Source organism: Pithys albifrons, chromosome 15 (genome assembly GCF_047495875.1).
Source record: "Pithys albifrons albifrons isolate INPA30051 chromosome 15, PitAlb_v1, whole genome shotgun sequence".
NCBI lineage: Eukaryota > Metazoa > Chordata > Aves > Passeriformes > Thamnophilidae > Pithys > Pithys albifrons.
In genome coordinates, this window is record NC_092472.1 from 10135249 (window position 1) to 10163145 (window position 27897).

General features: G+C 43.9%; 1 protein-coding gene across 1 annotated transcript in view; it reads left to right on the forward strand.

Moving 5' to 3' along the window:
* ERGIC1 (endoplasmic reticulum-golgi intermediate compartment 1) overlaps positions 1–27429 on the forward strand; it is a 60161-nt gene extending 32732 nt beyond the window's left edge. The window contains exons 4-10 of the mRNA XM_071570541.1: positions 5862–5956; positions 6559–6683; positions 9093–9197; positions 12754–12814; positions 13945–14045; positions 16733–16855; positions 23709–27429. Of these exons, the coding sequence (XP_071426642.1) occupies positions 5862–5956; positions 6559–6683; positions 9093–9197; positions 12754–12814; positions 13945–14045; positions 16733–16855; positions 23709–23816 (718 nt within the window). The 3' untranslated portion in view covers positions 23817–27429. The remainder of the gene's footprint in view (positions 1–5861; positions 5957–6558; positions 6684–9092; positions 9198–12753; positions 12815–13944; positions 14046–16732; positions 16856–23708) is intronic.
* The last annotated feature ends 468 nt before the right edge of the window (positions 27430–27897 follow it).

Genomic DNA, 27897 nt, shown 5'->3' on the forward strand with positions numbered 1-27897 from the left:
CTAATTAACTCAGATCTGTGCTAGACGTTAATAGCTGGCAAGATGATAATCTTGCAGTTTTATCACTGTAATTAGGTCATGAATTATGTCCTGTTAGATCAATAATAGTTTTCCAAGTATTCCATCATTAAGGAGTAAAGATGTAATTACCTAATCTCCTCTGCCTTGCATTGACAGACAGGGGAAGGGGTAGGAGGGTATGAATATGGTGCTTGTGATGTTGCTGCTCAACACTAATTCATCTGCCACAGCAGACTGTAGAAAGCAACAGACTGTTCCTGACCATGTTTTCTTTCTTTTTTTCTTTTTTTTTAATAAAATAACAGACAAAAAAACTGTCTGAAGTGACAGGTTTGCTAATTGGAAGGCTGTGCACCCCCTGCAAGCCAGTTAATTACTTAAGGGGAATATCTGTACTAAAATTATTGCTTTTGCAAAGAAGTATAAATCACGGATCATAGAATATCCTAAGCTGGAAGGGACCCTCAAAGATCATCAAAGCCCGACTCCTGGCCCTGCACAGGACAGCCTCAACAATCCCATCATGTGCCTGAGAGTGTTGTTTGTGACCTCTGACAGGCAATACCCAAATCATTTATTCATTTAAGGTGACTGGATCATTCACTGCAGACCCTGCTTGCTTTAACCTTACAAAAAATACCTTGGCCAGTGTATGAGTATCCCACAACTCAGCCCCTCAGCTGGGCTGTCATCCCATACAGCACACCCTGACTGTTCGTGTTGAGTCTGTCAGGAGTGTGGGAGGAAGCAAAACACCGGGAGTTTCATAGACCAGTGTTACTTGTCCACATTGGATTAATTTGCATGCCCAAGACCAATCCTGCAATGAAGCAGAATTGTTATCAGACATGTCTTCAGAGATGTTTTGTCCCATATCTCTCCAAAGTGTGTGAGATGTGTCTTGTGGCTCTTGGCCCATGAAAATTTTAGCAGCCTGCACCTGCAGCAGGGTGTGATCCTGGTGCAGCCAAGGGTTTCTTCTGATGGAAACGGTAATCTTGGAGCATAAGCCAACAGGTGCCACAATTTGTGTGTTCTCACATTAAGCTGGAGATGCAACTCCAACTCTACCAGCTCATCCAGTTGAGGCAATGAAATGCTGGAGCAAACTGGACCAGCATGGGCAGTACAGCCTGTAGTCAAAGGGGAATGGGAGTTGTAATCCTACTCTTGCCACGTACTGACCTTGAGACAGACAGTTTTCTGTAGAAGGATGTAATACTTAGCAGCCCTGAGAGTCAGGCAGGTAAGAAGCTTAATTAATGTTTGCGTAGTAACTTGGAGATTACCTAATAAAAGGTGTTATACATTTGTGAGGGGTTGTTGTGCTGTCTGTGCCCATGGACGTGTGTGGGTTACAGGAAGCGGAAGGTCGTGTCATGATGTCACTTGCAATTTCTGACTCAAATCTACACTGACGTCTTTTGAACCCTTCTCCTTCTTCCTGCCTCCTGGAGAACTGTAATTCCTTCCTTTGTAGGACAGTGTGTTTTCTGTGCTTCACAGCTGAGCTGAGACCTAATCTGGGACAGAGACCTTCACAATGAAGCACTGATTGAGATTCAGGACACAGAAGGAAGATCACAAATGGCAGAGCAATAGACACTTGCAGAGTTTATTACGCAGTAGAGATTTGATGACCTGCTTATTGTTTCTTTGCACAGACTGAGAAGAAGATGTGTTTTTGTCCTGTGTTGGGTCTTCTCTGGTCTGGTACAACTGGGAAGATGGTAGTGCAGGACTATCAGCTTTTTGATGGTTGTATTTCTGGAAGGTGGTTTTTTTAGAGCTGAGATGGCAAGTGGAGCCACGAGTGCTCATCTGAAAAAGTCTTTTGAGAAGCCTCGGGCTGCCTCAAGAAAGTATAATTATTTTCCCTCTTAGGCTTGGGGTCCTGGAGACCAGAGAATGCCTCCTGGGAGTTGGAGGACAAGGTAAAATGCAGCTTTCTGGAGTAAGTGGTTGTATTTTCTCTATGGCTCATGACTTGGGAGGAGAGTGCCTGATTGTTTGCTGTGAAAGAGGGAGTAAAAAGGCTAAAACTTGAAGCAGAGACTGAGGACAAGGAGGGCAAAGGAGAAGGAGGATGTCCTTAGAGAGCACCCAGGCAGAGTGTGAAGCTCATAAAGGTCGATGCAGTGCATTCAAAGGGCTGCAGACTCTTCAGCTTTTGAAGTGCTCAAGTGTCTAATGGGCTGCTGGGTGGAAATAGGTTACTGGGGTAATTTTGTTTCTGGGGAAACAAAACTGTTGTGTCATAAATCTGAGACCTAAAGCATGGAGAATGGGTCTGACTTTCTTTGGATAAAATCTTAAAGCAGGGCCGTGCCCTCTCGCTGATGTTGCCCCCATCCCTTCATGCCATTTGCATGATCTGCACTCCTGGCCAAAGGGTCTCTTCAACTTTTTCCATATGATGCTGGAAAAGTTTGTAAGCAAACAAGGATAAGCAACTGAGAAGCACCACTTAGGAATGTGAAGTATTTCCAAGTGGCTCTTTCTAGAAGTGAAGCAGATTCCTTCTGTGTGGATCATGGCTCCTGCTGCGCAGAGAAACTTTCCTCCCTTTCCTTAGATCAGTGGTGGAAGGCTCCACGAGGTCAAGAGGTCCTCCTCTCACCTCTCCTGTTGCCCTCATTGTATTTCCAGAGCTCTGCACCTCACCCCTGCTGTATTGTGCTGCTTTTATTCAAATATTCCTTAGCAACAACCAGTGAAATACCAACTCCACCGTGCTTGGGGTATTTGGAGAAGGTACACACCGTCCTTGGAGTCAGAGTATGACCCTGTACACTGTCTCTCTGAACAGCCACAGGAGCAGCTGCATTTACAGTGTCCTTCTGCCTGACCTCAGTTTTTGTTTCCTTTGTGACCATCCCAGATGCACTGTTAAACCACTGTTACATCTGGAACACTTTATGTTCTGGGAGGGACAGCTGTAAATAAGAGCCAGCTTCACTTCTTCCACCAGAGACATTATTCCTTCAGGGAATAGGAGAGTGGCTGGAGGTGGTAAATAGTGCTTTTTGCAGCATACTAGGATAGTCTGATTTAATAAAAGAGAGACTGTGTTTTGGCTTCTGGGTCCTGGGGAGGAGGATAGGAAGGAAGGAAGGTGTGAGTGCCAGTCCTTTGCCAGCTCCATCCAGACTTGGATGGCAGTGGTTCATGGGGAGATCTTTGGAAGTTTGTTTTACCTGTGAGGTTTCCAGAATTCCAATATTCCAAATGTTTTGTAGTGAAATTTCCAATTTGTTGAAAACAACATTTCTTCTCAGGTTTTTCCCAGCTATAGTCTGTGGTGTGTTGTCATTGTGCCCTTGGTTCCCTGTAGTTAGAGGGAACCTCAGCAACACACAAAGGATGCAATTTGGAGCCCCTGATAGGAAATCTTGCCACATTCTGATGCTGCCATGAGGAGGCAGTGGTTGGAGATGGGATAGAGAAGCAAGACCCAGCCGGCTGGGTGCTCCATGAAAGGCAACACTGCAGGTTGAAGGGAGGGGAAGGAAGGATCTCCTTCTGTCATAAGCTGTCAGATGTCTCAGGAGTGATAGATATGGTTATGAAATTTGAAACATGAGTGGGAGAGGGGCAGGGGGCTACTGGGTGAAGAGGAGGAGAAGGAAGTGGCTGTGAGCCTTGCCCAAGGGACAGGTTGAGACCGTTGGTCCAGTGACCGGACTCCAGGACAGGAAACCAGTTTCCTTTATCTGCAGCTAATGGGCTGTGTGACGTGGACAAACTGGCCTACTTCTCTTTGCCTCAGTGATCCAGTCTGCAACCAAGTGACCTCACCACTGGCCTTCCTATGCGAGAGCTTCCATAGGCTCCCTGTGCACAGTTTATCCTGTGATTTCTACCAGTAACCACCTCTTATCACTGAAAGGCTCACACGCCTTCGCTGCCAGAGAGTGCCTGGACACATAATTTCTGACAGGTTCGGAGTCAGAAATCAGCAAATGCAAACACTGACCTTGCTAGAGCTTTTTCCGAAGAGCTGGGATGTTCAGCTGAGCTGCTGAACCTGCTATTCTTCCAGCCCTGAACACTCCTTTTGGCCACTCGAGTTGCCCGTGGCTTTGGCTGGGCATGGCCCCCATCTCAGACTGCAGAGAGCTGGGAAGATGCCAGGCATTATGAAATAGGTTGGCTGGCAACTGGGATATTGAAGGCAGGACTTGGGGAGCACTGAAAGGTGCACTGCTTTGGGGGATTAATGCCTGTCCTGGCTGGAGCTGCTCCTCCCAGCCATATTTGGACATATGACTTAATCCCAAGCCTACCCAATCTGTCAGTAATGAACACGTAGAAGACAGAGTGCATTCCACCGGGGAGAAGAGAGCTCAGCCAAGAAGATTCTAACTAGGTCACTGATGAGCAATCTTTCCCCTCCCTCTGTGTCATTTTTATTAATCACTTGAAAAATAGGTTGAGTAATGATTGCAAGCAACTTGTCAAGCCAATTAAAAACAGAGAAAGGTAGGGCTGTGAAGCTGAAGACAAATGCTGTGCTGGTTTAAAATGAGTGTCTGTAAACCCCACTGACCTGTGAGTAATTGCCTCCAAAAAACTGGCAGTGTGTGTATTTCTCAGTGTGAAGGTTTGTTTCTTCTGAATCCACAGGGCAAACAGTTCATTGTGGTCCAGAGATGTATCACCAGAGCAAAATCTCTTTGAATCTCTCTTGGAGCTGCCTTAGTCTGGTTTGACTATTAGCATATAGACTCTTCAGCAAGGGCTTGTCAAAGGGTTTCATTTGCTTTAAGCTTGAAATAAAATAATACAGAGCACTTGCTAGTGAAGGTAGTTTATTTTATGTAGCTTGCTTGAATGTAAGTTCCCATAATGGCTTTCTAATCTGTCTGACTGGAAGCTAAATGGCCAAATCTTCTTATTTGTTGAACAGCATTGGACTTTAAGGGAAAAGAGCTGCTAGGCAATCTCAGCATCATCTTGGTTCAGTGTGTTGAGTTTCCCCAGAGTGGTTTCTCTAGGTCCATTCAGCTAATTCAGCATTGGGTCTTTTTCATTTAATTTTTATGTGTCAGAAGGATTGTATATGCCAATAATAAATATTTATACTCTTAAATTCCTTTTACTCTCTATCTGTATTTTGTCTCCTGTGAAGTACGTGCCAGCACTGTGGGTGCTGTGAAACAGCATTACTCTTTGGGAGACTGTTGTATGGTGTGTTAGATCCTGCTGTCCAGGATGTTTCTTCCCATCTGTTCCTGGCTCCAGTCCTCTTCTCCTCAATTTTAGTCGTTGCTTTTGGTTACCATTCATAGATTGAAATGTGATATTAAGGAGGAATATCCAAGTATGCCATTCTGCCTTCTCTTGCTGCTGCGCTGTCAGCTGCGTGGCAGTAACAAAAGGCAATTAGTGACACAAATAAGCTTTCCTGGGGGATGGTTGAGAGCAGCCTTTCTCTAAAACTATTTATCAAACAAATGGAGAAGCACATGCTTCCCTCCTTCCTGAAAGGAGTAACAACCCAGGTCAGTGGAGGGCAGCTTGGGAGCCTGCCACGTCTTCAGCAGTAGGTTCTTGTTTTGTGTCACCACTGGATGCTCAGGTTAGGGAAGGGGGCAGGAATTTAGCTTTCTCTTGGGGCAAGGAACTTGTTTAAAGTCCCCTGTACTTGCCAAGTAGTAAGTAAAATTGATTTGCCTCCATGCCACTGTGGAGGTCTCTCCCTGCTCTCTGTAACTCTGCTGTAGCCATTACAGTCAACCCCTGGCTTCCCAGTCTTTTTTTCTCCCTTTCCATGCAAGTTTTTGGTTTTTCCCTGTGGAAATGTGTGCCTGAACCCACCTGTGTTTTCTGCCCTCCAGAGTGAATGAGCTCTATGTGGATGACCCAGACAAAGACAGTGGAGGTAAAATAGAAGTGAATCTGAACATCAGTTTGCCAAACCTGCATTGTGAATGTGAGTACCTCTTCTCACTTAGCAATTTTTCTTTGTGTTTTAAGTAGTACTTGAAATGAACGCAGACTGGTACAGTGGCCCTTCTTCTGTAACAGAGAGGATGGAAATCAAGTAGCTGCAGCCTTTGCCAGTATCCCATTGCTTTCTGTTGCAGGCCAGGACACTTGTTTTCTTGGACCTTGTGCTCACTCTGTGGCCTGTATTAGTGGCTGCTCTCCCTCACTGGCTTCTTTCTAAATCTCATTTCCTTTTTTTTTATAGTAACCTTTTTGTGTCTGGGAGCAAAAAACCTCCCAAGTTTCATTTGTAACTGAATGTACCAGCTGGTCATTGTTTTTTCCCAAATCACCTGCTTGTCTACCTAAAGGTTTTCTGTTTGTGTAATTAAATTGCAGTAGCTGGCAGGACATAGTAGGTATATTTGTGTCAAACAGGCAGTGTGAAAATTTTGGTGACAAAGTTCTTCCTGGTATAACAATATTTGAAATATCAACAAAAAAGATGTGGGTTTTTTCCCAGTAAAAGCAATGCATGCTTTTCCTGTGCAACTTTCCTGTTCTTTTGTTTTGATTTTTTTGTCTTCTCTGTTCCCACCCATGCAGTGGTTGGACTAGACATCCAAGATGAAATGGGAAGGCATGAAGTGGGTCATATTGACAACTCGATGAAGATCCCTCTCAATAATGGGGATGGCTGCAGATTTGAGGGCCATTTCAGCATCAACAAGGTGAGAAGGAATGACAGTGGGTGAGTGTGTGCTGGCAGGGGAAATGCTGGCAAGATCCATTTGTAAAATGCTCTTGAAAATCTGTGTGTCAGTGCCTCTTCTGCAGTGTGTAGGTTTATGTCCCTGATCAGTGGGAGGGTTAAGTCTCGGTGCTGCAGATGATGTGGGGAGAGGAGGCTGTGTGGCCAGACCCGCAGGGAGTGTGTTAGGTCAGAATTTTTCTTCACTCTCTAAAACAGATCATTGAGACAGAATTGCTGAACAGCAGAGAGCAGCTCTGTGTTGCAACCAGTGCTGCCTTTCAGTGCAGCAGCCGAATGTTCAGGGGATGTGTGAGCTCCCTACAAATGCCAAGTGGCTTCTGTGTTTACTTGTCACAACTTCTGCACCTCCAAAATGTGACTCACTGTGGAGAGGTCTTTGGCAATATCTCTATCCAAGCCCTCTTTTGTTCTGAGAGCTGCAGAATGACAGGAATGTTCCCTGCTGGAACAGAAGTGGCTCCTTGCTGGGATGTTTGGAATACAGCACGAGGCTTCTGCACATGCTTTGTCAGGATGCTCCGCTTCTGTCTCAAAGAATGAAAATCCAGGCCTGGAGGAGGCTCCTCTCTGGGATGGGTGTGTTCAGGATTGAATAATCTTGCTATGTAATGCTGGAGATGACTAGCTGGGGTGGGGGAGTCAGTACTGGGACCCACTGATGTCCTAAGAAGAGCACACCCTTCACTCCTCTCCATGTACCACAGGCTACAAAATCCTGCTTCCTTCTTTTTCTCCCAGGTCATGCTAAATCATATCTAAAAGTAACAGGCAGAACTTCTTACCGATTCTGTGGCATGAAAAGGATTAGGGACTTAAAAAGAGGACATTTGTTTCCTCACCTCTAAGCCACCAAGCTTGCTGGCAGCTGATAGTGCACAAAATTGGGAGAGAGCTTCTTGAAAGGTAGTTCTTGTTCAGATAATTCCCAAAGCACGGAGCTGGAGGATTTGTCTGCTAGATGTGGTGTGTCCTGCTCACCAAAGCAGCACAAAAGAAGAGTGCTGTATGTGGCAGTGAGGACTTTCCTTCACTGCTTAATTTGTGTCTCATACAGTGGCTGGGGCAGCTTTCAGAGGGAGGGGACCTGATCCAGGACTTCTGGCTCTGGCAACGTGAAGCATTTGTGTACAACCTGGAGGTCTTCATTCCCTTGGCAGGAACTGTCCAGGCTTCTGTGTGAGCTGGGATCTGAAGTGGGACCCAGCCAGGCTTTGAAACTTGACCATGGGTTGTACTTGGGTGTTACTCTCAAACCTGAGGAAGGAGGACAAGGTGACAGTGAGATGATTGTGTGCCACTTACTGCAGATCTGCCGCCCTGCTTATTGAGCTTGTTTATGACACAGCTGGTGTCCACACCTGAAAGTGTTCCCAGGAGTGCACTGCTGTTCCTCAAGTCATTACCTTAGCTTTCCTGAAAGCACATGGAAGCGGCATGTGGCCTCCCGTGGCCCTGCTGGTGAGGTGTCTCTGAAGGGAGCACAATGGGCACCGGTTGTATAACAGTCCTCCCACTCTTTTCTTAGGCCGTGCCACATTGCTGCTCAGTGCTGCTTAATTTCACAACCTTATTTCAATAGAAAAGTATTCTTGCACCCTCCATAACAGTGATTCAGCTGTATCTGCTGAAAGACTACACGGAGTAGGGCTGGTGACCTGAAAAGTGTGTGCATGCTGAAGTGGTCCCATCAGAATGACACCAGTGCTCGCTTTCTGTCTTGGAACTCAGTCCTTAAGTGAAATTTGTATTTTCCAGGACTTTGTATTTATCTCCATTAAAAAAAATTAAAAGGACGGGCTCCTGCTGCCTCCTGCCAGGGCTAGAAGTCCTGGATTAGTTTGTATGGGAAGGCCCTTTGGGTTTGGTGGGGTTTTTTTTATTTGCAACTCAGGCAGAATCTCAAATGCAAAGCTGCTCAGGACCAGTACTGCAAGAATATATCTACAGCCTTCTGGGCTGTTCTGCAGCAGTGGGGCCCATTTACAAATGCAAGATGTGGGAGTAAAAATTAAGCAACTGTTTGTTGCCTGTCAGAGACAGGAATTTTATTTTAATGGGGATGAAAGACATAGCCTTAAGTGTTAGGAATCCCTGAAGTTGGGAGTGATCCACTCATCACCTTCTAGTCAGCAGCACTAGCAGTGTGAGGGTGCCAGCTCTTGAGTTGGAGGATGTATCCAATCCAAATGTTGATCAAGTGCGGGGAGGTATCCCTGAGCCTTTCTCTGATGTGCCAGAGGTTGTCCACTGCTCAGTAGGTACAGCCTGGATGGATCTAGGCACTTCCATGTTATATCACAGAGCCAAGCAATGCCTTGAGGGGTAAAATATGGAATCCTGTCTTCCTTGTCTTGACTAATTTTAGGTCCCTGGTAACTTTCACGTGTCAACTCACAGTGCCACTGCACAGCCCCAGAACCCCGACATGACTCATGTCATCCACAAGCTCTCATTTGGGGACAAGTTACAGGTGAGTTCTCTTCCTTCACAATTGCCTGGCTGTAGGGGAATGCCATGAGAGTGATTTAATATTAGACACTTTGGTTTTATGGAGGGGCTGTGTACAGTGTGGAGAGGCCATAAGAAAGGAATGCCTGGGTCAGCAAGCCCATCCCTTGCGTCCATGCAACATCTGGAAGAGTTCACAGCTGGTTCACCGTCATGACTTCAGGGAGGAGCAGTGTCCAATATCATAGAGTAACTTTGCTGTTTTCTTCTGAAACTGAAAGTGCTTTTTGAAAAGTATGTGGCTGTATTCCTGCAGGGAGTAGGAATGAGGATTCATGGCTCAGCAAATCCTGTTTTCGGTATTAATAGAGCAAACAAATCTTTCTGCCTTTGTGGAGGAGCAGTGAGTGTACTCAGGGAAAATGTGTGCTTGCTACTGTCTTTACCGCAGCACCAGTCAAGTTCTTTTTAATTCACTTCACTGTACTTATGAAGCAGACACTATTAGTCAAATTTGTTCTATGAGACACAGGTTAGACTTGGAACTGCCAATTCCCTGCTGGGAAGAAGCTGAATGTGTGCACTTGCCCAGTGGATAGAATTTCACCAGGTGTTGCAAGTTATGTAATATTGTCTGATTTCTCAATAAGGGCAGATTACAGCACTTCTCTAGCCTACTTCCAAGGAGCTGGCATCACAGGTGGGAGTTATACATGTGCACACCCAGTTTGCGACTCACCCTAAACATTGCTTGCCCGTAGTCTCTCTGTAATCTTCTTTCCTCAGCACAGACGTCTCATTAGTCTGCTTCTTGTACACCCACTTCCAAAACCCTTTTTCATGCTAACAAGTCTAAGCGTTGCTTTGTAGTCTTCGGATTCTGCTCCCGGCTTCTTTTAGGAAATATCTTGTGTGGGAACGGTGAAATATTAGCATATAAATAAGCTTGGCTTAATGTCTGTAAAGCACACTGAGATTATGAAAAATATTAGGTAAGTGCTAATAGGGAGTTCTGCAGTTTACGTGGGAAATCAGTGCTCTGAGGTAGCATTCCCACTGTTTTATCATGGAGTCTTGGAGTAAGGGAGCTGAAGTGTGAATCAGCATGAAGGAGGAGCCTGGACAGCTGGGGGCAAAGGAGCAAGTGTCTTCAGTTCTGGGGGTGAGAAACCAGTCTAGCAAACATGTAGTTGGCTCCTGATTTGGACAAGTTCAGGTTAGTATTTTCAGAGTTCAAAATAACTACTCATCATCTCCATACACAAGAAGGGAGCACACAGGTGCTGCTGATCCTGTAGGCAAACAGGAGTTCAACAGCACAAATTACAGAAGGATATGTTCACTAAACAGCTGCTACCAAGACTCAGCAAACACTGAAAGCCAGTGAGTATGGAGAGCTTTAAACCTGTCTAGATACACCTTTGAATATTTTGGGTTGTCTCCACCAGCTTTGATGTAACACATGCTTATATTTCTTAAAAGAGGGTGAGAAGCTTCTCATTCACTTGTGTCATCTGCTGGGAGTTAGTTCTTTGTAGGTTGTTACTGCCCCTGCCAAAATGATCTACGAAGGTATGGGCTGTGTTCTCCAGAAAAACCAGTCTGTTTGAAACAGAGATTTGAATCTCATCTGCCATTGAATGAACTTCAAGTCTTCATCAGTACTTCATGCACAATAATGGCAGACTTTTTTGTAGGTTTTCCCCATTTAGATGAGGCCGAAATTGAAGCCAGTGAGTTCTTGCATGTCGGATAACCCTGTAAAGAGAGAGATATGAAAAGTAGGAGATTATGCGTTTTTAATTGTAGATTTCTCTGGAGTGCTGGATCATGGTGTTGAATAACTCTAGTTTTAGCCTTGTGAGGAGTCTTGCCTTCCCTTGATAGTTGCAAGGTTGGAAGTTATTTTAGCCTGCTGTTGGTCTCTGCCCAAGTTATATGTGCACATATGTTATATGTCAATGCTTTATTCTTCCATAACATGGACCTCAAAAAGCTGCTGACCAGGACCTTGGACACCCTGTGCTTTAACCTCAACAAACACATGCAAAAGACATATAACTGGACAAATAGGCAGTGACCAACAGCAGAATGAAATAACTTCCAACCTTGGACTGTCAAGGAAAGAACAAGACCTCTCACAAAGTTAAAACCAGGATTATTCAACACCATATCTAGCACTCAAGAGAAATTATGATTAAAAAGGCCCAATCTCCTACTTTCCACATCTGTCTTTACTGGGTTACCTGGCCTGCAAGAACTCATTGACTTAAGTATTGGTCTCATCTACATGAGGGAAAAACCTACAAAAAGTTTGAAGTGGAGCTTAAAGTCCCTGGCTCAGATATGCTGTGAGAGACTTACTTCCTGTACCTGTACCAAGAATAGAACATAATACTGTAGCGTAAAACTAAAGAAGGGGCTTCTCTTTCTTCATATGCCTTTTACAATGAGTGAAGGATAAGTACAGCCTGCACATGTAGCTTGGAAATGGTTGCTGTTATGTAAAATATCTGAAATGCAACAAAAGGCACTGCAGCAGGTTCAGCTGTTGCTTTTGTTCTGCTCCCATTACCAGCACCTTCCACTTGAACTTTCTGATGATTTTGTCTCTCTAGAATTTCCCTTCTGCTGAGCAAAACTGGTTTGTGTGCTGCTTCCTCCAAATCCACTCCATAGTGTTCAGAGTAGGGAAATGGCCATCAGGATGAGACAAACACATCCACCTGCTCTCAGTTGTTGAGAGGGTCTGGGAACGAAATTGCATTGCCCTGTTGGTGAGGAGAAACTCTGTCACACCCATGCCCAAATACTTCTTCCAAACTCTTCTTCCCTGTTTGACTAAGGTCAGAAATTTCCAGGCTGTGGAGTTGCCTGTCCTTTCTGTGTAGCTTTATGTACCTTGTGTGAGTGACACGATGTCTGACCTACAGCTCTTGCTGAGAGATTTGCCTGTCTGGCGAGTTCACAGATTGATTATTCTGTTGATGAACATCAGACTGCAGTATGGCAAAGGCATGGGATGGAAATCCTGTTATTCTGAGCAAACAGATACTTGCATGCTTGGAATCAGATGCAGGAAGAGTTGAAGGGATGGTAGTGCTGGCATGTGTCCTTCCCATCTCCAAGTGCACAGTGTGATAGCTGGGCTAATGAGTGCAGGCTGTAGAGCCCAGCTGCTCTGACATGAGCTACCTTTGCAGGAGAACTCAATTTTAACCTGAGTGTGACTCTCATTTATTTCTCTTTCAGCCTGATAAATGAATGTCACAGTTAACTCTGCAAAGCTCTTAGGAAATGTCTTAAAATGAAATTTCACAATTGGCCTCTTCCAACTGCAATTCCTTTGGCTTTGGAGTGGTTTTGGAGTTTCATCTTGTAAAATGTTGTGAAATCAACTTTTTTACTTGGAGCCAACCTCTGAGATGATGGTCACTGAAAGATATTTTAGGTCATCTTTTACTGGGTTGAGGCTTTGTTTTTGGAAAGGTGGAATCAGGCTGTTCAAGTTACAGGATAGGGAAGCAAAGATCAAGAGTATCAAGTCAGGTTTCTTCATGTGTGTTTTTCCTTTCCAGGTCCATAATGTTCATGGAGCATTCAATGCCCTGGAGGGAGCAGACAAACTCAGCTCAAATCGTATGTATTCCTGGTGATTACAGGCCTTAGCCACTCTCTGCAGGAGGGAAAACAGGGCCTTTCATGCAACACTGGTGTATCCAGAAGTCTTTAATTTGGCTCTTTAGCCAAAATGATCCAGATGTTGCTTACTGACATGTCCGTTTTCTCCAGTACTACAGAGAAGGCTTAGCCCAAAAGGTCCTTTACAGCTCTTCTGCAAACTGGACATCGTTTCCAGCTCTGTTAAAACTGACTCAGAACTTTGGAGTTTTTTATCCATATCCTATTCCTATAGTTATCCTTTACTGCTGTCACCACCACCAGAATTTATCCTTATTCTCATGTTGCAAGTTAGCTCCTACCTAAAGTTTTACCCTGTGGCTGAAAGGAAAGGCATTTTCATTCTCCTTTGTGACCAGCAGAGAAAGGGAAATTTCCAGTGCATGCTACAATTCAGCATAGAGTTTTTGTCTCAAGTGTTCAGGCTCCTGCAGGAGATCAGTCCTGTCCATTTCTTGGAACAAAACTTCTGTGGGTGTTCCTGAAGCTATACAATTGTGGTTTGAGGGTTTTTTCCTCCAAGAGCCAAATGTCATTGTGTTACACTTCGCTAAAGGATCATGCAGAGAAGTCATTTAGAATTCTGTTTTAGAACTGTTTTGCAGACACAAAAAATGGCACAAACCATTTAAATAATGAAAAAAATGGTTAAGCAGCTGTAGGAGAAGGAAGAAGAGAAAGAAAGATGGATACACAAAGAATGGAACTACACAGATTGTGATGCCTCAGCTTCTGTCAGAAGGAGCTCCGTGAGCTGCAGCTGTGACCTTAACTAGTTTCTGATTTAACCAGGCTTTTGTGATGATAAATGTTACCATTTATAGTTGCAAGCAGTTAGGAAGGTTCAAGTAACCCAAACCCCGTGGGCTGTAGTCCTGTAAAAGTGATGGGTGGGTTCTGGTGTCATCCAACTGCCTGACAAAGTTTTGTACAAAGGACATAAATGTAAGATGTGAAATTGTCGCTTTGGCACAAAACTTGAGATAAAGATGAGGGAGATACCTTTTTTGTGATTTCCTTTACTTTGAATTGTTGTGTAGGCTGTGATTTCTTGCTCTGAGTGCATTCCTGTCCTTTCTTGACCGCAGCTCTTGCATCTCATGATTACATACTGAAGATTGTCCCGACGGTGTATGAAGACATGAGCGGGAAGCAGCGATACTCCTATCAATACACGGTAGCAAATAAGGTAAAGAGGCAGGTAGTTCTCAGGGAAGCTCCTCATCGCAGCCCAGTGGACGTGTGGAGGATGTTCAGTCACCATTCCTTCCCCCTCCTGCTCTGTGCTATGCCATGTACGTGTGTTTGTAGGTGAGCAGTAGCCTCTGCTGGGAGAAGGAGGAATTGAAGCTCTTTGAAGTGGGGCTTCCTGGTGCTCCTGTGCTGACAGTTACCAGGGTTGGGATTGGGAGGGCTTGTCAAAGCAGGTAGTGGTGTTGTTTTCATTGCTGTGAAAGGTATTCTTCCTCCTGACTTTTTCATCTGTCAGTTTAACTGAGCCAGATTTCTGAGAGGTTTTTACACACTGCAGGAGCTCTTGTTGTTTATGTCAAGATGCATCTGAGTGAAAACTGTAATCCAGCTGAACATAGAAAACATCATTTACACCGGGTTGCAGTTATAAAACACTCTCATTTTTGATGGATGTATCAGGCACATAAATTAGCCCAGTTTTTAGGTTTTTACAAATGTTGTTTTCTGACATTAAGCTCCTGAACCTCTAATAGCAAATACATACTGGTTGACTGTTTCACAGTGCCTGCTTTGTTATAGTGGATGGTCACAGAATCACAGAATCATTGAGGTTGGAAAAGACTTCCAGGATCATTGAGTCCAACCTGTGACTGATCACCACCTCGTCAAGTTGACCAGAGCTCTGAGTGCCACAACCAGCATTTTATTAATAAAATGTGTAGGAAATTTTTTTAAAGAAAAAAAGGACCCTATTTACTCTTTAAGATGAAAGACATCTTTCAGTTTAAAACTAATTTCCAGTTGTGTGCTAAATGAAAGTCCAGAATCTGTTAATAATGTCTAATTACTGCTAGTTCACCGTAACTGATAATCAAGCACACACTCTCCTGGACGAGTTCTCAGATTAATGTTTCTGTCTTTCGGCCTTGCCTGTATGATGTGTCCCAGGGATTTGGGCATCTCCTTGTGTTCAGATTGCAATGTATTTGTTCTATTTAATGTCACAGCTGCTGTTCTGATAAGACTCTTGTGATAGGAGTTGTGAAAGTAATTTGGAAAATAGACATGAGGTGCTTGTGACACTTCTGTGAGCTTGGCTGCAAATGTGGCCGTTTGGCCAAGACTGACTCATTAGGGCAGGATTGCTGTGGGGAAAAGGGGAGAGGAAGGAAAAAATGAGGTCAGTTCTGTTAAAACTGAAGTGCAGAGAAATAATGCTGCCTCGGCATTTTCATCTTTTGGTTCTTCAGTCCTTTACTCCCAGACTGATCAGTGGGAAAGAGAATTGGGAGGCCATTGGAATAGTCTGGCACAGAGTGATAAGTATGAAGAGATGAAGAGAGTCTTAAGAGTGGACTGTGTCTTCTCTCTTACCTCCTGCACCCTCTGTTTCCTCACTTCCCCAGATAACCACAATCCCAAGATGTGCCACAGAACTCCCAATGAGAGCCTTGAAAATAGTATGACCAGGGAATTCTTTTGTCATCCACGGGAAAAAAATAAAGAGAGGGAAATTTGGGATTTATATGAGGTTAATGAAGAAATGCTGTTTCATTAGCTTCCTCAGAGCTCATGGAGAGCAAAATGGTATTTTTTGTATCATGCTCGTGAGTATCCTATTGCTTGTCTTTTCTTCATCTTTCTGAAGTATCTGCCTCTGTGTAGAGGAGATTTGAAAGAGAAGAGGTGATCTAAGTTGGCAGCATGTCACAGGGCTAGAGAATGAAAGATAAGGCATTGTGTGCCATGCTGGGGCATCCTTGGATTGTTGGGTCCCTACCCTGCTTTTCTTGGGTTTTTCTTCAGTCTCTGAATGTCCTGATCATTGAAAACTGCTATCTATTTCCACTGAGAGCACAGATAAAATATTAGCTCCAAAAAATGTGACTTTTGATAGTAATATGATGTTAGTATCTATTTTGTATGGGCACTGTGCAGTGTGTTTTGCTGTGGGGCTGGCCTGTGGCTGATGGCTCTGTACCTGTTAGGTAAGAAATGGATTAAAGGAGATTAGCACTGGCAATCTGAAGAGTCTATCCCAAACCAGCCTGGGATATTTTTGGAACCTTTGCCAATATTTTTCTCTATACAGCTCCATTTTGGCTTTCAGCATGGTTTTTAAACGTGGTTTAAACATGATTCATACTGAGTGGGCAAAGGATTCCCCTTGTTGATCCCAGTGGGAAGGGAGCCTTACAGAGGAGGGCAGGGACAAGGAGGAATTTTCAGGTTCTTGCAGACTAGATTCCATTGCTTTGATAAATATCCCAGTATATGATTAATATACAAAATATATACAGACATATACGATTGACAGTACAAAAACTTCACCTGCAACCACTTAGAGGCTGTTTGTATTTAAATAGAGCAGCTCCAAACCAGAGAAAAAATGACAGTCCTGTTTACTCCTGTAACTTTGAATGAGGGTAAGAGTAATCACCATCACCCAGCTGCATATCAGACTATATACCATTATCACTCTATAAAGAGCTTGTTTTCCTGTTTGATAAGGATGGGGGGTGGGCAGTCATACAGGAATTCACTGTTTGCTTCTTTACATCTGGTCATTAGTACAAGACAGTGGAGTAAGGGCCAAATCCACAGAAGCTATTTTATTGCAGGCACTCTCTAGAATGAGATTGCTCACATTTCCTGCCATTTTTCCTCCACTTTCCTTTCCAGGAGTACGTAGCCTACAGCCACACTGGCCGCATTATCCCAGCCATCTGGTTTCGCTATGATTTGAGCCCCATCACAGTGAAATACACAGAGAGACGACAACCTTTGTACAGGTTTATCACATCGGTGAGTTACTCTAAACCTCTAATTTTCCCTTCTCCTGCCTGCTTTTCATTTATCTTCTGAGCCTTTCTTGTCCAGAAGAATTGAGTTTCTGCTTCAGAGCATTGTGACATGATGGAGATAAAGGAGCACATCACTGCAGTTGTACTGAAGTGTCAGTGAGGTGACTGGTAAGTCCTATGCTCTTGACAACTTGATTTAATAGCTAGGCACAAAAAGAAGGAAAATTATGCTATTCCAGAGGTGCCAGGCTCTGCCTAAGCAGGATGGGCTCTATTGCAGCATGTCAGAAACTTGGAAGTAAGGCTAACATTGTGTGCAGTAAAGCTGCAATAAACTGCTTGCTAATGATGAGATAGAATGTGCAGAGAATCACAGAATGGTTTGGGTGGGAGTGACCTTAAAGCTCATGTTGTTCCACTCCCTCCCATGGGCAGAGACACTTTTCACTAGACCAGATTGCTCTAATTCCCATCCAACCTGGCGCTGAACACTTCCATGGATGGGGCAGCCACAACTGCTCTGGGCAACCTGTTCCAGGCAAAGTCAATCCTATTCTTACTTAGTGCAGTTTGCTCTGTGGAGAGTTCATGTGAGGGAAACAGAACTGTTTGGTGACACAGAGCTGTCAGTCCTGGTTATTTGGCTGACTTTTACAGTATAGAGGAGCAAAACGGGCACCAGAGATTTCACCACCAGCCACATCTCTCCCCTCCTACAAGTCACTGAATGCAGGGCAGTTGTTTTACTCAGTGCTGCTGCTTGGCTTACTATGGGGATGTCAGTTCCAGGCATTTACTCCTGGGCAGAGGTGGAGAAGAGTTGTATTATTGAATTCCAGAGGTGTTTTCCTGACAAGTTCCATTTTGATCTGTCCAGATGGCTTCCTGCAGTACTGATTTCAGCATCTATGACAAAGCTGTGCTGCCCAAACTGCTGGTTAGGAAAAGAGCTATTTAAAGATGCTCCAGAACTTTAAAAAATGTGTCCTCAGGGAGTTGGCTTAAAATTGAAGCTGCAGTGTGCTGTGCCAGTGAGGCATGGTGGAATGTGAAGGAGTTGGCAAATTGTCTGGAATGAAGAGCTCAAATTTTAATTTTTAAAATGTTTAACTATTTTAATTATAAGTAACGTAAACAGTGTAGCAGTGTTGCACTTCAAGATTTTGATTTTACGACTTCTGATAAATAGCAAGGTCCTTTCACTTAACTTCAGATATGCTTGTGATCTCTAGGATATACAAATAACAAGAGAAAGGGACTTGAAGCAAAATCTAAACGTTGTGGTTTAAGACTTTCTCTTCTTAGCATGTCTGTTTGTCTTTGAAACATAATCCTAAAAAAGGTCAAACATCAGCATTTCATGACTTGGCATCTCATTCTGGTTCTACATCCTTCCTTCACAATATACTCTGAGAGGTTTGTATGCATCTTGTTGGGGGTGAGGGTGTGGAGGGGTTTTTAATTGGGATCAGGGTTTGAAAAGATTGATGGCTGAGATTATTGTCATGTTCATTGCAGCATTGATTCACTGCTGATATTCCAGTGTGCATATAAATAGCATCTTTGTTTAATTTGATACTGTGCTTCCAAGCTTACATAGGGGGTCCACAGGAGATGGTTTTCTCACTGCTTGCCACAATGACCTTTTGGATTTGTATCTCATCTGGATTTGTATCTCATAACCTCAAAAACTGGAATGTGTGTTTCCTACTGAGAATCCAAAAATAGAACAAGAGATTCACTTCTATTTCCAAAAGCATTTAAAGGTTGATTAGCTTTCATCAAATAAGGACTTATGATAAAATAAGAATTTCAGTTACTTCTCTCTTCCTCCCCAAGATAACAGTCCTCTCCATGAGCCACATTCCTTGCTGGTCTGAGTTCTGAATCACTGGTCTCAGCTTGAATTTTGCCCCATCTTGTCTTTAAAGCTGGCCAGGCACTTGCTGGCTGCTGGACTGCTTAGGAAGAGTTTTACAGTTGATTTTTGGCTACTTTATTTGGTCTTATAAAAGACTGTAGTGTCAGGCAGCTCAGTTGGGGCCATTCCAGTTGAATATCCTTCCTGTGGGGGCTGTGGGTGACGCTGGTGCTGCAGGAGCTGCTGCAGTGACCAGACCCTTGTCAGATGTGGCTGACGCAGAGGAATATCCTTGTGCCAGGTGCTGTGTCGTGGCTCTCAGTCTGGCCCATCTGGCTGTGGTACAGGTGACCTGCTCTTGCTCTCATTTAGGCCAGGAACGTTGTACAGAAGGGCAGCCTTGACTGTGGATGTGCCACATGTAGAGCTTTACAGCGTCCAAGGTGGCATTGAAGTGGCTGGAAGGAGGGCAGAGCTACAGAGGATCAAAACACCTTTGTCCTTGGTTTCCTTGCCCTGTTCTGATGACACGATCCGTTCCGTTGTGCTTTAGCCCCTTCCTGTATCTCCAGCGTGGCCTTTTGCATCACAGTTTCCCTGGAGACCAGTTAGTGATGATCAGCACTGGGCTGAGGGCCAGACAGAGCCTGGGCTGGGGCATGTGGAGTCATTCCCAAATCTGGCTGGCCATGGAAAGCATCAGCCTGTTCTCGGCAGCAGCTGTTCAATTTAAAAACCACAGGAGAGGCTCTGGGACAGGGGCTCCAGGATATGGGCTCCTCGATTGTTTTCTTGGGCAACCTTGTGGCTTTCAGTACATTTAAATTTGTCCTGGGGGTTGGGGATGATCCTCAGAGTTTGAAAGAGACTCTGGGGAGGAAATGATGTCAAAGGGAACAACACACTGTTGAGGGATGATCCCATGTGAAAGATCAGATGAGACAGCGGTGTTAGCTGTTCAGCAGAGAGCCAAAGGCATCTCATTCTGGTGCTGAGAAGGTTATCTTTGATATGGTGATCTTTGATAGTAATGAGTTTGCCCTCCAAAACTTCAGCATGCTAAGAGCAGCATTATAGCTCTGTAACAGCATTCCCAGTTCTTCTCTGTTCCCACTCTAACTCATGCCTGCTCCTTAGATTTTTGTGGTATGAAAAATTATCCTAATTTTCTGTACAATGCGAGAGGTGTTTCCTGTGCAGGACAAGAGGCTTTGGTTTAGCATAAATGTACTCCAAGAAGTTCAGTACTAAGTGAGATTTTGTGTTACTTGTGGGTCAGTGCTGCCTCTGTCACTGTTCTGTGAGTTTTCCAGGGATCCTGGGGTTAACCACAGATACCTGGCATAGTGTTAAACACAGTTGGTTTTGCCTGTTGAACTGTACTGATTAAAAGCAAGACATCTCCCCATAAAGAGAAGCTATTCAAGACCTCATGGCTGAGGTTATGGAGCAAGGGGAAAAGTTTCACTGCTGAAAATTTATGAGTTCCTGTAAGTGGCCAAACTGAAAAAAAGTTTTATCATGAGGTCAGTCTAGGAGCTGGGAGGGGAGAGCAGGCAGAAAAGCAGCCAAAGTTCTGCTGAAGCATTCAAAATCCAAAGGAAGTTTTTTTCCCAGTATATGGTCTCTAGGTATGAGAAAATTAAACTAGAAATAATGGGATGAAGGGGCTAGAACAGAACAGTTGCAGGCAGAATAATTTCAGCCTTGGGAGCTGTTACTGACAGGTATCAGATTCAACTCTGTGGTGCTTTTAAAACCAAGACAGCGTTCTGCAAGATGTGCTGCAGGTCAGCCAGAAATCTCTGTGTGCAGTTCTGCAGCTTGCCTTACTAGGAACTACCTGAGGGTCCTACTGGTCCCCTCTGTCCTTAAAAGTAATTTTCACACTTTAGGACATCCCCGAGGTCACAGTCACGTGTCCGACACTTGACTTTCTGTCACTTTGATTGCAATCTTTCTTCCTCCTACATATCCACTCATGTTTTCCTTTAGACTCTAGTCTGCATCCTGGCCACTATGCTGTAACCACTTTCTGTTCCAGATCCTTTTGCATTCCCCATGTTTCATGAGCTCTCACTGCTGGAATTACTCCACTTCTGTGTTTCTTTTCCATCATCCTTTAATGGTCTGGGCTGAGTCAAACCGTAACCTCATGGAGCCAAACACAAATCATTCCTGGTATAAAACACCATTAAATATAAATTAATGTCTGATGCCTACCTTCCATATGTATTAGAACTGTGATGATAAAGAAATGTTGTGGTGCAATTCCTGTGCTGACCTAGAGCCCAGTGCTGGGGCTGCCTTTCTTTTCTCTCAAGGACTCAAGGCTGTGTGTGCTGGGGTCAGGCCCCAAGTGGTGCCAGGTGTGTGTGACTCACACTCAGCACTAAAGAGCTGTGCAGATGAATGTATTTTTTTCTATTTCCCACCCTCTTGCACTGCTGCACTGAAATCAGATTTTCCTGCCATATGATGCAAAATCTTTGTGTTGGGCAGGTTTTGTGTTTGTGGTGTGATGTCTCCTGTCAGCTGAGCTGCTCTGGACTGAAATAACCCTATTCCATGATGGTCATTTTTCCCTGAAAAGTCACCCTGTGTCATGCTCTGAGAAATAGCAAGGAAGGGTGTACAGGGGTAGGAGCTGGCCTTGTCTCTTACAAATACTAACTTTGCCTCAGGCTGGTGCTCTGGTTTTAGAAGCCTTGTTCTGCTGGAATGCCAAGTGTCCTGCTAAGACCATTTTTCCTGCAGCTCCTTGTTTCACTGACCTCACTAAATGCTCTATCTCAGTTATAAATATACATGGAAATGAGCTTTAATTATTGCTGCCTTCACTCACTGTTAATGAATTGTTTGTTCCTTTGCCACTGTGAATCCCTGCTGAGCTGCTGCTGCACTTACATTATTTTCTTGTCTGTGATTTTGCCTGTGGGGGTTGGTGCTGTGTGGGAGACATGGCACAGAATGTGTGGTGTGGCACCAGTTGCCTTCTGTGCCAGTTGTGTTGCATTCTTGTTATATATGTATATATCTCACAGAATCACAGAATCATTCAAGTTGGAAAAGACCTCCAAGTGTATTGAGTCCCACCTGTGACCCCCACCTTGTTAACCAAACCAGAGCACCGAGTGCCATGTCCAGTTGTTCCTTGGACACCCCCAGGGATGGGGACTCCACCACCTCCCTGGGCAGCCCCTTCCAATGTCTGACAACCCTTTCAGTGAAGAAATACTTTTTGATCTCTATCCTGAACTTCCGTTGGCTTGAGGCCATTTCCTCTTGTCCAGTCCCTTGTTCCGTGGGAGATGAGCCCGACCCCATCTGGCTCCATCCTCTTGTCAGGGAGTTGGAGAGAGCAAGAATGTCCCCCCTGAGTCCCCTTTCCTCCAGGCTGAGTCCCCCCAGCTCCTCAGCCACTCCTCACATGACTGTCTCTCCAGACCTTTCCCCAGCTCTGTTCCCTTCACTGGACACGCTCCAGCATCTCATTGTCTGTCCTGAACTGAGGGGCCCAGAACTGGACACAGCACTTGAGGTGCCTCAGTAGTGCCCAGCACGGCGGGACAATCACTGCTCTGGTCCTGCTGGCCACACGCCTTTTGATACAAAAAGATATGAACTTATGTTCAAGACTGAGTTAATATAAACCATCTGCTCCTAAGGAGGCAGCAGTCAAATACCACAGGATGGGGGAAAAACTCCCAGGATGCCACCCCAGCCCGGGCACTGCACCGGGCAATGTTCACACGGAAAGTATGATACACGATAACATAACCTAATAATGTTAACAGCCAAGTTCTAATTACACAGGACCTGGCATTTCATATCTCCCACATTTTTTATGTCTTAACTGTGATGCTCTTTTAATTTGGTGTTCTTTATTGTGTAGGATTAGGTGGTTCTGAGAATAACAACACTAGGTCAGTGAGAAGGGCACAAGATATGGAGCTTATCTCCTGACGGGCCTGCCTAGGAGAAAACGGGGATTTTGCCATGAACTAGAAGCCAGGAGAAAGAGAGGAATCCCAAATCAATGAGCCAGTGTAGCAGGGTATCAGGGAAGTATTTTGTATTGCTGGTCTTTTCCAACCTAAATGATTCTGTAATTCTGTTTCCACAAAGTCTCTGAGACTACTGTTGTGCTATTGAACCCTTGAAATGTGTTTTAATTCAGTTTCCCTCAGAGGCAAGTTTGGCATTGTCCCCATTTCCTAGATAAGGAAATTGAAGCAATGTTTTGCAAAGCACGCCTCTGGTGCCCTCCCATTTTTTGGTGCTCCAAACCATGGTACCTTTGGTTTGACATGTCAGAATATTTCTGTTTTTCTAACACTTAAGAAGTGGGCTGTATGCTAATCAAGAGATTAATTTTTTTTCCCCAACTCTCTTCTTGAAAATGATTATGTGTTTTTACTGGTGTTTAAATAATTCAACCCAAGACATCTTTTGTGGAAAACTTCAGCCCACAAAGAGTTAAATTGACTGCTGTGAGCAGCCCTTGCCATGGAAAGTGTTAGACAGGCTGAGCTGTGGGTGTCACTGGGAGCCGGGTTTCTCTGTTAGTCACTGCCCTTCACGTGCTATTTAAGTGGCTTTTGCCTGTTTGCAAATGCTGTATCTTGTGAAATAGGGAAAAGACTACAAGGCTGTGGTGTTTCTAACAGAAAACAGTAATAGGAAGATATGAACAACACAGAGCTTCTAGAAAGCTGAGTTAGGTGGAGTTTAGCCTGGAAAGGAAGAGAATTCATGCTCTAGGAGCTGGAATTTATGTTTGGCTCAGGCTATAATGAGTTCAGGATAGCACTAATTTATTCCGCAGTAGGGAATGGTTTTTCTGAATGCTTGTCATGTAATTCCATCCCCAGTACTGTTACCCAGTTCTTGCTGTACTTCCAGAAAATACCCCAGTAGGATCCTGCCCCCAGTTTAAGCAATGTAAAAGTTTCCCTCATCACTGACAAAGTTGTTTCCTCTGTAATTTCAGATATGTGCCATCATTGGAGGAACATTTACTGTAGCTGGGATCCTCGATTCCTGCATCTTCACAGCATCAGAAGCCTGGAAGAAGATCCAGCTGGGGAAAATGCAGTAGCAGTGAAACTCTACGCTTGTCTCCAAGGACAGGAGCAACAATTGAGAAATCTACCACTACCTGTTTTTGTCTTTATTTTCTATTTGATTGAATCAGTATGTTTTTCTCTAATCAGGCTGTTCAGTGAAGATGTCCTCAACAAATCAATCTCCATGCATTTCAGGGCTCTGAGAGGGAAAAATCAGTGGAATCAGGGTGTGGATTTTGATTCTCTCCCCCCAGAAAGAGAGGTTGAAATGCATATAGGAAATACACCATCAGCTCCAAGAAGGATGACAGTCCGTTCTCTGGGGGGTTCCTATGGCAGTGTCCAAACTAAGTAGTAGATTTGAACTGTCTTGTGGCACTTTTTGGAGTTCTGTTGGATTTGCATGATTAGACAATCGACTTTTGTATAGGGCAAAATTATACATTAGGAAGAAATTCCACCCATGGTGCCAAAAAGGTGATGTATCTGTTGGTGAGGAATGGAAGGTGTTAGTCCCCACAGCAAACTTAAGAGACAGAGGGCAGAAATAACATCAAGAAATGTTTTGTGCTTTTATTGAAAGCTCAGTTGTTCAGATACAACCTTTTAATGAAATGAGCAAATGAGAAGAGAAGCCTTCCCCCAGTTACCTTTTTCTGGGTAACCTGTGATCCCAGCAGTGGAGGGCATTTCTTTTACTCTGGATGTAAAAGTGGTTTTATTTCTTCCCAGAAACTGAATATCCAGTCTTGTGTTTACAGGTGGCATGAAGTAAAAACCAAACTGAGCAACACAGTTTTATGTGGCCTTTGCTTTGAAAGGGAATTGTTGTCTTTACAGCATAAACTTTTCTTTTTTCTTATGTTTTTAAACACAGACCACCCAACAGTCTGGATTCTGCACTTCTGCTTTATTTCTGTTGTTTTTTTGAAAAGAGGTTGCATATTCTCTGTGCTCAGAAAAATGGTGCAGCCTTCTGGGTGGATCAGCACAGCTTTCTTTCTTGCTTTGTGTGTGTTTATTCAATACACCTGTCAAACACAGGAAGTCTGACTTTTCAGGATTTAAGGTGCCTCCCTTTTCCTTAAAAACTCAGTCAGGGATCGTTTCTGAGCCCTAGACTGACACTGTTCTCCCATAGGTACAGCAGTAGCAGGGCAGCATTCCCACAGGCTGCAAAACCCCTGCTTGGGCTTTTGTTTTATAGCTTCAAATGGTACCTGATCTTCCCTGTCCATTCCTTCAAGCCTTGTCTTCTGAGGTCTCCAATAAATGGAGGTGTGAGGGGAAACTACTGCCAGGTGTGATTTGCATGTCATGGTGGACATGAGGTCACTAAAATTAGACCAAATGGCCCCCAGTGCTTTTTCCATGACCTCATCAATGTTCCTTGAGTGGTGACAGTCTCCGCATGCATTGTAAATGTCTGAGCTGAGGACACACAAATTTTGAGTGTTCCAGGATGGATAAAAATCCTTAAATCACTCAGTGATGTAAATTCCCAGATGGGTGCAGTATTTCTCTGTGATACCTACTGCCCACTGCATTTTCCTGGAGGCGAAAGTATCCAGACTTTATGCTGTAATGATATGAATTTTTGAATATTCAGTGTTACTGTTAGAGTCAGATGCATTTCAAAAGAATCCTTAATATGTGTCTGTTGAAATTGTCTCATTGCTTTGGAAGTAGGGAAGGTGTAGACAGTTTTATCCATGCACCAAAAAGAAGCAGCCAACCACCCTCCCCCTGCCATCCTCTGACCTGTAGTGACTTTGGACAAATTGACAGCATTGAAATTTTTTCCCTATTCTTATTCTGGACTGTTTGCTATTATTTTAGGTGTAAATTGGATTGTGTAACTTCCTGTATCTGTTCATGTATGGATAGATTTTATACATTTTTTTTCATTTACAAAAATGAACTTGAAAATTAAATGCTTGTCTTCATTTGGGGTGTGTGTCCATATGCCTGCGAGTGGTACCCACTGGATGGCTGGGATTTTCCATGGCAATGCTTCCCTTGCTGCCTGAAGGATTCCCTCTAATCCAGTGTGACCAGCTGAAGTTTACAGCAAAAAATGTCCTGGTTTTTCCTTTTGGATTTGAAGAGTCTGGTCACAGCTTGTGAACCCAGTGGATTACAAAGATGGGATTTTTAATATCTGAGCAGTGCATTCTTCTCCTGAGCTGGGCCAGGGGAGATCTTTGCAGTGCAGAGGATTGTACAGTTCATTTTATGAAATTTCCCCCTGGTACAGTTTCTTAGACACGAAAAAGTGAAGCTGGTCGGAGATTCCTTGTGTCCTCTGGTGTGTTATTTCTGTCCTTCCCATTCCCTGTCTGTATTAAACTGCCTCTTGTGCAGTCCAGGCCAGTTCTCTAAACCAGACCAGTGAAATTGTTTGGCTTTGGTTTTGATTTTTTTTGTTTTTGAAATAACATGCTTCAGTGTGCCTGATTTCTCTGCCAAAATCTCCCCTGCAAGAACCTCATAAATCACAAGGTTTTTTGCTAGATGTGGAAACCAAATTGTACTCAAGTTCTGGCAGAACTCAGCTGAAGAAGAGCTGGACCTTGGTTCTCTAAACCAGGTCTAAGCCTTTGAGTGCTGCCAAGCCAAGGCCACCTCTGGGCTGCTGGAAATTGTGATGAGCTTGTCCTTCAGATGTGGGTCACACCATGGTACTGCATCTTGTGTTTACAGAAGAATCTGCTCTTCAACTCTCCAAATGTGAAAATGAGGGTTACTGCCCCTGCATATGTCTCATTAGGTTTCACTTTTATTTTCATCTTTCTAGAGACAAAATGAGCTTAGTTTTGCTTCTAAACATCATTGCAAACAAAACCAATTTCTGGTCACAGTGGGAGGAAACCATTGGTCGTTGGTGCTTGTCCCTATTCTTGACTTTGCTCTTTCCAGTCAGTGTTGATAGAAGTATTTGGATTTCCAAGACATCCTTATAGGAAGTAACATATTTGGAACTTCCAGTTTAAATTAATTTAAATTCATTTAAATTCCCTGTAACTCTAGACTCCATTCTGTGGTGAGAACTTGAGGCATGGGATGCTTTGCAATGGTGGAGTTAAGACTTTTAGCTCTGGGGAAAGTGTTCTTAGGTGTGTTCTAGGCAGTGTGTGGACTGCTGAAGATGAATTTTAAAGAAAATAAAATGGAAATGAGGTATGAAAAATTGAAAGAGAAGCATTTGTGAATGTTTGATCTGATTCATCAAATACTTGCATTCAACTACTGCGCTGTAAAAGGTGAAACCTGCAGTTTGGATGCCACATCTGCCATCAGTTCCTGAGTATTTCTCATTTAAAGTTGTTCTTTCTTTGTGCGACACACAGACTGTTGGGGCTGACAATGACTGTGATGAGTCTCTGCTTTAGAACAGTGGTCTGAAGTTGCAGATTGAGGATGTCAGTGAGGTGTTTCCCCTTGGAAGGCGGACGAAGGGGCAGGGGAGGAGGACTCGGCCCTGCGGTGTGTTATGGTGATGTTCAAAGCACAAGTCTTTTACATTTCTACAATGGAGACTATTAAAGAGTTCTGGCATTTGTCTTTTAATTTGCAACCTTATGTTAATAAAATATTAGCCTTTTTAGTTCTATGATTAAAAATAAAACTCGTGTTTTGATTGGCTTCTTGTTGCACTACTATTGCAAAATCGATCTAAAGGAGCTTTCTTCTTTCGTTTTTAATTATGATATTCAGTGAACTGAGTGTTATCACACGGTGAAATCACTTAAGCCAGGTCACTGTGATGAAAGTTATCACAAGGCTCTTTTGTAATAGGCCCTGAGTCATCTCTGGACATTCAGTGCTTGGTTTTGTACAGTACCAAGTGTCCTAAACTCCCTTTTTTAATGAAAGGTGAGTGGACTCTGCTTGGGACTTGCTGTGCTTGGCTTTACTCACTGTGCCCCTTGGTATATGAAACAACCCTGTTTGTGTTCCCCCCTGCCTTTAATGTCCACTTAGCCTTGATTCGTAAGTATTTAGAAATAAGTGTCTGAGGCAATTATTAAATAGTAAAGGGTTACAACACAGTGAATTTGGCTTGAGAATCTGCACCATCTTAAGGAACCAATTCCCTTTGCACTCTGGAGT